Consider the following 11,242-nt stretch of genomic DNA (forward strand, 5'->3'; position numbering starts at 1 on the left):
TAGATGATACCATTTAATAGGAGAAGGGGTAAGTTGATGATCTTGTGGTTTACCTTCAAAGCACATCTTGGCCAGTGCTTTGGAGAGGTTTTTGAGAACCATTATTTGTAGAGTTCAGAGTTGCACTTTATTACCCATTAGTAATCTCTCTTTATATTTTTATTTCTGACTTTAAATGACTTCACAGTTCCCTTTCTACTTGCATGTGGGCCTCCCCATAGTCTGTCAGCTAAATTTCTTAGAAATTAAGTAGGTGTTTTCTTTTTGTAACTTCTAACTTTGAAATGAGAATGCTCTACCTAATATTCAAAATAGTACCAAGTCTAAATTGTATTCCTGTTGAGAGGAAAATGTTTATACCCGTATCCCCAGTATATCATTTTTTCATAAATTATATGAACATGGGCTTTGTGCTGTTACATTCATGAGCTCTTAAACCCTAATCAAACATAGAAAATACATGTAAAGATTAAAGAAACAATATTTAAAATATCTTGCTTATTATCATGCTGACTGACTTCATTTATCCAGTATCTTAATAAATCCTATATCTTTAAAGCAAGATTTGTGAAAGTATCTTAGTAATTTTGAACTGCATGTTGGATTATCTTGTGTCTGACCTCATCACGGACTTAGTACTAGGAAGAGGAGAAATAATCAGAAATAGTCAGCTCTCCCTGTTTCTGTTGACTTGGACTGCTTTTACTGGTATCATCCTGACTCTGATGATGATTTCTGTAGAAATCATTGTGAGGCTACCTCTTCTTGGAGGTTTTTTTTTTTTTTTTAAATTAAAGCTAGGCCTCCCTATCTAATCCTTCAGATTCACTTAATGTGCTATTTGTAAAGTGGATTATATCCAAGCTACAGAACAGGGGAATAGTGCCACCTCCCTTGAGGACTGTGCAGTCTTCCCTCAGGAAAGGAAGCAACGCGTGGGGACTGATTGAGGGTACTTGTTGCCGAGTGAGGGTACTGGTTGCAGCCATTAAATTTGAATAAAGAATACTTTTAAAGTTGAAAGTATCTTTTGAATGGACTCTCTTCTTCCACACTGTAGTATGTCGTCATTCACACCCCCCTGGATCATTCTAGACACTACTGACTTAGTCTCCATTAACTCTTGGCTTCTGTTTTTAAAAGACCACATATAAAAGATGGCTGTCCTTGAGCTCTGGACACACCCAACAATGATATATAGTTCTGGAGAGTAATAATGGTCCTGTGTCTGAGCAAACTGAAAACTAGGCAGTTACAAGAGAAGATGCTTAGTTTACGCTTTTCCAGCTGCTACAAGATTTGGGGTGCATAGTGTCCATGTGGAGCAGCCATTGCTTAGGAGGCTCACTGAGAGGGTCCTCAGAGATCCTAGTGTCGAAGTTCTAGGCCTCCTGCCTGGAAGGTCCTCGGATGGAGAATGGGGAAGGAGATGTCTCTCCCTAACACGTGTAACTCACTTCTGGAGCAGTTTTGGTTTCCAACCTGTCTTGAAAATACTGAACGCTTGCTTAGGAGATTCCATCCCTGGGCTTTCGGTTGGTATAGTAAGCTGATTGATGGTGGTAAAGTGTGACACTCGCAACCTGGGCAGAGATTGTGTAACTCTGTTTTGAGTGAATCGATAATGTATCTCTGCGTCCGGGCCCTTCAGCATTTTGGAAGGAGACTTCAGTTGCCATTCTACTCTACAGGTATCATATGCCAAATGCATTCTTTATCATTCCTGTCATTGTATGAAATTTTCTGTATGGCATTATTTGATGGTTGGTGATACTAAGTTGTACGCATCTTTATGCTGGTGTTTGTGGCCTTTCTTTTGGCATATAAAGCCTTGATGTCTTTGACTTACTGCCTCTGCAGAAAACCAGGCCCTCCCACCTGAGTACTTTTTCCACACACGTGCTTTCTCCTTGCATGTGCAAGCAGGCTTCCCAGGCCAGCCCTCCTGATACTTTCATTCTGGATTAAGCAGTTAAGGATAGTATTTGTAACCTTATTGCTTTATTTGTCAACAGATAGTTATTTTAAACCTGCAGTGATCCATGTCTATGCTTTATGCTTAGTGGCACAGTGGGGAATGAACATGTCCCTGCTTCTGAGAGGGTGTTGGGACAAGACGACAGACATACACAGATGAGAATCCTTTGTCATTGTGATTTGTTCTGTTTCCTTACACTTTGCATTGCATCAGCTCAGTTATTTCTTTCCATTTTTACAAAACACACAAAATGCCCAGAGGTGGTTGTGGACAGGAATGTGTGAAGATTCCTTTTCCAATTCTCAAACACCAGAAAGAGATGTTTTTTTGGCTTTTATAAAACTAAAAGCAATTGCTTTCTTATGTGTTCCCTAGTCTCATTTGAGGCCACAGGTTAGGCAACAACATTGAGGCATTTTTCAGACTTAACCTTTCATAGGTGTTAAAGAACAAAACTGTTCCCCCTGCCTCAGGGTCTCACTTGGAGAGTGTTGAACATCGTGGCAGTTGAAGGTGGTTCTGTTTACCATAAGCTGTGCCCACCTCCTCTAAATACGTGTAATTAATTGGTATACATTATGGGTATTTGGGGCATCAGAATGGTCTCTAAGCAAAAAGAAGCAAATATTATAAAATCAACTTAATTTTTGAAATAGGGAAAGGATGGAGAGTTTTAAAGAGTACCTACCTACCCCCAACTACTTTGTTTTAAAAATTTTAAGGGAGGTTCAGGGTGGTTGGTTGGTTTCTACCTGACTTAGACTTTGCGTAGAGCTCCATTTTCTGTAGTGTAGTCAAAATAAGCATCAGTCCCAGAGTCTGAACTCTTTGCCCTTTTGCTCACTGAAGCAGTGAGTCTGTTGTCTTTTTCTGCACCTTATTTGAGCACAAGGAGAAATGGCAGATTGAGCTGATATAGTCTGTAAGGTTCTTTCTACCTGTAACACACCATTTTGTAAGAAATGAAAGTCTTTCCGAGTTGAGAGGTTGAAGGGAAATTTATGGAATGTTGGTGTCACTATTTATTAGCCCTGTGGTCTTTGGCAAGTCACTTAATCAGTGTGCCTTGGTATACACAGGAGTCAATGGAGTTATAAAACTTAATGTTAAAAAACAGAATTCAGCTGAGTAAATTTGAACATCAAATTGGTTTATTCTACAATTCATGAATCAGGCAGCATTTTAGCTAGCAAATACAAAGGAGCTCCAAGAAACTGTACAAAATGGAATGCTTTTATAGGCAGAAGGGAGCAGGAAAAGGGACATTTCTAACAAAGAGTGGATTGTTTCAGGCAAGGTCATCTTCCTTTGGGAGAAGGGTGGGAGTCATTTCAGGCAAGGTACATCACTAGAGCTGACCAGGTAATTCCAGCTTGACTGGTGAAAGTTTGTGTTCTTGAACATACTGTTAGATTAGATATTAAGTCTTGGTTTGCTGACATGGGGCTCAGCACATGTGACTCCATTTGAGGCCTGTTTTCTTCTTCTTTTTGAGGCCTGTTTTCTTCTTCTTTTTTTTTTAAGCAGTAGTATAAATTACCCATAAGTGCACGTGGAGAACTTAGAATTTACCTGGTAACAGGTGAGAACGCAAAGATGAACGGCTGCAGAGCCTCCACGTTTCCTCTCTGAATGACCACCTACCTTTTGCCTGCATGGCTTTGGTCACTGTAGGGATAAACCATCCATTGGAAGAAGTAGTGTCTTGGGGCAGTGGGTACCCACTCTCCCAGGAATGTGAAAAGACTAAAGTTTTGAGACTTCGCATAGAATTAACATACAAATATCCCCTTGGAAGATGGCTGTAACAAATCCGGCTTTCTTGAACATCAAGGGGGAAAATTAAAAACTGAAGTTTGCTAAATGTATGTTTTGCAGGTTGGACAATCTGCTCAATATGGCTTATGGAGTAAAGAGGTAATGATAGAGGTTCATGATACTCATAATCCCTTCCCATAATTGATTAGTTTCTTTGATTTTGGCAGTGACACCCTTCATGAATTTGTGTTCAGTTTTATTTTGCATGTGCAACCTAATGAAAAGTTGCTTTTTGAAGCACGGTTGATTTGAGTATTTGTATACCACTGGATGCCACCTGGTCTTAAAAAATCCCATTATTTGTTTTATATTGCATTGCGACGCTATAGCATGTATGTGTATGTGTTGGTACCCCCTTCCTCCAATCCTGCTTAATTCATGAAGTCACTTCTAAATATATATTGTAAATATATTTCTTTGCTCTTGTGGGTCGTATTGTTCAGTACAGCATTAATGGCCATTTCATAATTTATTAATACCTTGTCAATTTAGCATGTCACCGCAAGCCACACACACAGACCTTTGTTGAAACCACAGATAGTTGTATATATCTGTTGGAGGGGAGGGGGCTACTGCAACTCTTGGGCTGGGAGGGGAAAAAAAATATGTCCATTGCTGTAACCAACCTCTGTTTCTATTTGTGTGTGTGTGTGTGTGTGTGTGTGTGTGTGTGTGTGTGTTTCCTATTTTGTTTAGTAGGTTTTCTCCAATGACCATTGATGGAATGACCAGTTTGGCTGGAATTAATATCCCTGGGCACCCAGGAACAGGGTGGTGTATTTTTGTGTACAACCTGGCTCCTGACGCAGATGAGAGTATCCTGTGGCAAATGTTTGGGCCTTTTGGAGCTGTCACCAACGTGAAGGTCATCCGTGACTTTAACACCAATAAATGCAAAGGTTTTGGATTTGTGACTATGACAAACTATGATGAGGCTGCCATGGCGATAGCTAGCCTCAATGGATACCGTCTGGGAGACAGAGTACTGCAGGTCTCCTTTAAGACAAACAAAACGCACAAAGCCTAATGAGCTCTTGTCCTCAGTCCATTTATATATGAAAACTATACAACAAAGGCAAGTTAAGAGAAACTTTATACATTAGTAAATGTCTTTGTAAGTCAGTGTTGAGATGGGGATAAAACGACTACTTAGCATCCTAAGAAATATGTGAGATTTTTTATTGCTAGTATTTGAATTAAAACTTCTTAAATATCTTTTATGTTTGAATATGGACAAGAGGTACAGGGTTTTTACCTGTCACATTGCATTCTATTGCCTTCTTTGAAGAAGGTGGACCTTTTAAAGTGTTTCAGCTAAGGGAAGACATTTCTTTTCTTTTTACATAACTGCCTTGAACCTGTGAGTAAATATTGAGGCTTTGTGTTGTAATTCTTCAGTTGGTTGTGTCTTTTTTTCCCCCTTTTCTTTCTTTTTCCAATTAGCTTTGTGTTTGGTTTACATTTAAAGCATTGCTGTTATGTCTAAGAAAAGTATTTTGAAGTTTACATTTTTATTTATGAGGTTAAAAACAGTATTTATTTTGTAATTATGATTTGGGTTGGGGAAGGGGGGGGCTACATTATAAACGCTTATTGTAAGAATACTGGAGAACTTTTCGTAAAGCAGTACCTTGCCAAAGAGATAAGAGCCTCTTTGATGTGGGTTTAAAAAAAGCATCTATTTTTATAAAAAAGAAAATTTGGAGAAACTTTTTACTGGTCCTGGAACAAATATTTTGACTTGAATACTTTGAGAAATCTCTTCATATGACACCTAGTGAGCTTTTAAAATTTACCAGGAAATTTGCAGCGGTTGGAAAATTTAGAAAGATTTATGATGTAGAAATACTACTTTTGAGATCTTTGTATGAAAGGAGTAGAATCAATGGGGGAAACACTGCTGGTTTCGTTTTTGTAATCACCAGTGGAGCGTCTGATCGTCCTGGTTATTATGTGATAGGTGGCTCACATTGATTTGTGATTTTGAAACAAATAAAAAAAAATTTACAAAAGAATATATAAGAGCAGGCAAGAAATTTAAATTACCAAGAGATGGGGGAAAAAAAAATCTGTTCTTCCTAAAGAAATCCCTTCAGATAGAGCTCATGGTGTTTAGTGATGTACTTGCAGTATTGTTTGAAGAATTGTTTTGTCTTAAGGAAAAAAGATGTTGCACTTGATTTGTACTGCAGCAAATCGGCAAAAGTGATCTGAGTTGGATATATTTGAAGGTATTTTGAAAGTTACGTTCAAGGCTAACACCTGAGCTTTGTGTAATGTAAATAAGACCTTGTGTTTATGAACCTTTCAGCTAATTTGATTTTTTTTTTCCCTTACATGCCAAGTGATGTTCAGGTTTTGAATGTTTTTGTATCAGTTTTTTCCTTTGTAAATGGCATTAACATTGTTACTTGAGGTCTTGCTTAATCACTTTTGTTGTCCTGAGGACTTGAATTTACAGTGCATCAGATTTGTTGCTAATTTTGTCTGTAGATAGTCTAGCTTCAGCTGTTTATGGTGATGCTACATTTTCGTTTATAAATATGTTTGTGGTAAAAAAAAAAATGAGTATAACCATAGGTTTTGAACAAATTTCCTTACATTTTTCATACAAAAATCATAAATATCTGTATGCTACTGAAATTTAACTTTGTATGATGCTTAAACCACTATTTGGGGAAATAATAAAATAAGTCTTTACCATGTATGAAAGAAATTTTAAAAAATACAAAATATTTTCTGATTAGCATCTAGCTTATAATAAATTTTCAAAAAAGCTGAAGGCAAAAATGCCTTCATCAGGATGCACTGAGAACTATATAGTTACGTCCTGCTTTTTGTATAAACTGAGATGCTCACATGCTTCCCCTTAGAACAGGCAATGTGCTATGCATAACATAGTTGTACATTATCTTTGCGGTTGCGTTGAGTTTTATTTTTTATTATTTAAAATTGTAGTTATAAAATTTTTCAGTATAGTACAGTACATATACTGTGAGGCGCGTGCTAAAGTGAATAAGCGAGTTTTCATGCTGACCCACTCAATGCTATTCAGAAATCAATTGGCTTAGCACTTTCTCATATCCTTAGGTGCATTTAGATTGTCAGAGTTAACCTTCTGCGTTTAAAAAAAAAAAAAAACTAAAAAACAAAATACATGTATATACTTAAAAAAAAAATAAGGTTTCCCTCCTGGGAAAACAGCAGCTACATGCTTCTTTCCTATACTACTGTAGCAAACCAAGGCATTGATGAGAGGGCATGCAAATTGTGCTTCACTTTACAGTGTTTATCAGAGCACTTAATAAAATGTAAGGCTGGTATTTATTTGAAGTTGTACAGTATGACTTAATTCACATCTGTTGGAATAGAAAATATATTCTGTTGAGTATTTAAGAGGCTGTACATGTTTTCTTTTGTGTTTGGATTCTTTGTACTTTTTCATGTTCAGTACATCAATAAACAAAGTTGAAGGGAAAGAACAGTGTGGTGAGTAGGTCTTTATACGCATTTTGGGGGCTCCTGTGCTCAGGCTTATAAACTTACCCTCTTGAGTTAAGAGGTTCTCTCAGAGCTTTAGTTGAACGCTGTGTTATCTAAAGTAAGAATTCCAGAAGCATTTAATTGAAGTAGAATGTGCAAAAAAAATTTTTTTTGAATGACATTTCTGATAGTTAGCTTTCAAATATTACTTAATGAGTAATTTATATAGGAATACGTGCTTTCATCTGCTAGTTGTAAAGTTTGGGTAATTGGATGCTGACATCATTCTATTTCTCTGATTTAATAATCACCAACTTTTTTTTTTTTTAAACAAATGAGAATTGTCCTCACACATTTACTTGAGCTAAAGAAAAACCAAAGAAGGAAGATAACTTATTCTGCTTCTGCCGGCAAGCAAGGTTTAATTCACCCGTGGGATTAACTGCTGGTGTGTGAGATTTATTTTTGTTGCCCAAGTGCCAGATTGTGAAGCGACTCTTCTCTGAAATCAGAAACTCCCGCTTTCATTCGGTTAAGGCTGACCTGGGTAGCACGGGTCCACGTCAGGAACTGGGCCAAATCTGTGTTGCGTATACCTGTTCAGTTCTCATTACACATCCTTACCAGGTCTGTGGAGGAAGAAAAATACTTCTTGCTGATCTTTTATGCGAAGATTCTACTTCTGTAGAACTTAAGAAAATTTGCTACACTAATGAAGTACTCCTTTTTTCTTATAAAGTGTGCCTAATGGCTTTTTTAAAATTTGATCGTATCTGTAAGTTGTTTTGTTTTGTTTTTTTTTTTGTAAAAAAAAAGCCATTCTAAAGTAATTGTCCTGAATTCACAACTTAGTAGTCGAGAGCATAGCTGAGTGACAAGACAATTCCTTTTCTTCTAACATGCAATTAATCTCAAATCTCCATACCCGCTTCTTTATTATATGAATTTAATACTCTGATTTTGTGATATCAGAACATCCCTCCCTTATCTCTCTCCTCTTGCATGCTTACCTGTATTTTGACTGGTTTGCATGTCAGCAGTTCTTTTATATTTGAGCAGATAGTGGAGAAATTCTCAGGAAAGAAGGTTGGTGAGACTACTGGTATACTTGAGATTTTTTTTTTCACCCTTAGAATCCTTTCTCCCCTCAGGCAGAGATAATGCAAATAATGCAAATAATCCTAGGGTATTGCAGTTCTGTGTTAGGGTTGCCAACATAAATTTTTAAATCTTAATATCATTTTACATTATTTCAATCTGATCTGAGTAAAAGTGTTAGCAATTTAGCCTTTTTGTTTTAAAAAAAAAAAAGACTAAGAGTCCTACCCTTACTTTATGAGAGGTTCAAAAATGTAGTGAAAGCTTCTAACATCCTTTTCAGAGGGTTCCCTAGAAATAAGGAAATGCATATATTTTAACAGTAACTATGTTGAAATTTTAATATACTTCCAGAAGAGTATGTATATATATATATTTTTTATCAGAAGATACATTTAAGAGGCATTGGTTTTGATCCTTTGTGTCTGTTACTGTATCAGAACCTCAAGCAGAAGTATTGCCCAAATCGTAATGACTATTGTTTGAAGAACATTTATAACTTCAGTCATTGCGGGGAATGGCTCATGTTTCTCTACTATTCTTTGTATTCTTTCTCTGAAAATTCCCAGAAATAGGCTCAATTCCCTTTAAGTTGGAAGAATTAAAACATCTATACCATTAATACAGGCAGCCTGTTGAAAATAGGGTTACAGAAATTAACCTCTCCAGAATTCTGGTTTATAGAAATAAACAAGTTGTTTTGGCTATTCAGCATGGGCTTATTGGTTATCTGTGTACTGTGTGTTGTGCCCCCAGTCTATAAAAATGACCAAGGTGTGGCTTTTGGAAACTGTCACCCAGATTGGAGGACAGATAAGCCACAGGGCCAGGACCACAATGTTGTAAGTGCTCTTGAGAGCCCAGAATAGGTTTCAAGCTAACTTGCTCTAGTTATTATAAGCCCAGTTACAACTTGCAAAAGTGAACTTGCTTTCCCCTTCTTATGGATCCTGCTTTTCCTTTCTTGGATTTAATTATTAGTTCATTTGTGGTTTTTTTTTCCTGACATTAGTGTCATTTAGTGAATCTTGAAGTGCTCTCATATGCATTAAGTTGTCCATATCCTTTCTGAAACAAAACACAGTGTACAGTAAGACACTGTTTATCTGAATAGTTAGGTTGATGGAAGAATTTGGCCAGATGTTCTTGCCCTCCGTAAACATATAACATAGGGGTGATGATTTACAAAGCACTAATATGGTAAAATACCCTGAGTATTAAAAGTATGCCGACTGGCATTATTCTTTGAATTAAGACATGTCACAATCTTACGGTCTCAAATTCAATATTAACATTGCTTTTAACTAAAGATTCAGGTTAAAATGTAGTAATTGATACTAACCCTCAGAAATACTTACGGATGTTACGTTTCCAAATACCTTATAGCAACCAAGCACGAACCCCCACAATGTACAGTGTCTCAAAGGGGCAGACATAAGTGTCTGCATGACATACGCTTCTCTGTTCTCACACAGTCTGTCTTGTGCTCAAGATTTGTTCACATCTACAAGTAACTATACAGTAGAAAGAAGCTCAAGAGTGCTGTGGACAAAGTACATTAAAAAGAAAAGGAGGAAGGGAGTGGTGTGTGTGTGTGTGTGTGTGTGTGTGTGTGTGTAAGGGTAATTTGGGTGGAAATGGGAAGCCACACAGGGTAGCAATTGAGCTGGGGCATTAAGTGGGATTTGAGAGAGATTGGGGGTGGGTTGGGAAGTCAAGAAGAGAACACTGATCAAAGACATGTGTGTAAGCTTCTGTCTACTTACAGTATTTTCTGGGCAATTAAGTCATTCAATATAGACCTTTGAGTTTGTTAAACATTTTTATGTCTATGACTAGTTGTATCTCAGGTGAGTCAGAAATTTGAATTCATAATGAAATACAAAGTGTCTAAACATTCAAAACTTTGCTTTTGTTCCTTTGCCCATATTTCTACTGCAGCACTAGAAATACCTGCTATAATAGGTAATATGTGATTTTTGGAGTTGCTAGGAAGGACAGTGCCGCCTTTTAAGGTAGACATTTATTTGGAGCATTTGTTCAATGTATGCAAAACAAAAGCAAAAACCTCTACAAAATCTCCCCAGTAGTCTTCCCAGAACACAGACCAATCTATTTGTCAGTGTGTATATCTTTCAGACTCTGTGATTTTAGATGATAAAGGGATCCTTCGATAGTGTTTGTACTATTTCTAGGGCCATGGTACCCATTTGACTCTTAATATTGGACTGCGTTTATTTTTATTCTTAATCCATATTGCTCAAGAGCCACATTCCTATAAGATGAGGGGAACATTGTCTCAGATGTTCCTCAGGTATTTCCAAGATGAGGTTTTAGTTTGATAGCTTTTTACCTTTCTGGGGTTTTTTGGGAGCTCAGTTAATAACCACACTTTCCCTTTCCATGAAGAACCATAGGAAAGAAAGGTAGACCATTGTAGTAGCCCTTCAGGGGGGAGGGCTTGTTTGTTTATTCTGCAGGCCCCTTGGACCTACAGATCGTGGTCAGCCACATGCCATCTCTAACTCTGATTTTCGTTGTACACTCCTTCCGAGAATCCTCCCTGGACAGTTTCAGAAGCCACCAGCCCCACCATGGACTTACTTGCAGATCTGAAGAAACTGGCAGCCCCCTTGTGAGTGACCCACACTTTGGAATGAAGTACAGTTGACAAGGTAGCTTTTTTCTGTGGATTGCACTGCAGATGAGACAGAGGTGAAGTGACTGTGGTGAGATGGGGAAGGGAAGGATGTGACCCATAAATACAGGTGAGGGGGCTTCTAAAAGATGCACAACTTCCATTTGTTGAATGCGGAAAGAAAAGCAGCCAGTTGGGAAGTACAGTTAAACACCACGTTGAAAGTA

General features: G+C 37.5%; 1 protein-coding gene across 4 annotated transcripts in view; it reads left to right on the top strand.

The window, feature by feature from the left end:
• The window catches only part of ELAVL2 (ELAV like RNA binding protein 2), a 143,288-nt gene extending 138,430 nt beyond the window's left edge, over positions 1-4,858 (top strand). For 3 of the 4 annotated variants that reach the window (XM_046021697.1, XM_046021696.1, XM_046021694.1), the window contains exons 6-7: positions 3,857-3,895; positions 4,493-4,858. In XM_046021697.1, the coding sequence (XP_045877653.1) occupies positions 3,857-3,895; positions 4,493-4,823 (370 nt within the window). In that variant the 3' untranslated portion in view covers positions 4,824-4,858. The remainder of the gene's footprint in view (positions 1-3,856; positions 3,896-4,492) is intronic. The other variant, XM_046021695.1, reaches the window with a different exon arrangement.
• The last annotated feature ends 6,384 nt before the right edge of the window (positions 4,859-11,242 follow it).

Source organism: Meles meles, chromosome 11, assembly GCF_922984935.1.
Source record: "Meles meles chromosome 11, mMelMel3.1 paternal haplotype, whole genome shotgun sequence".
NCBI lineage: Eukaryota > Metazoa > Chordata > Mammalia > Carnivora > Mustelidae > Meles > Meles meles.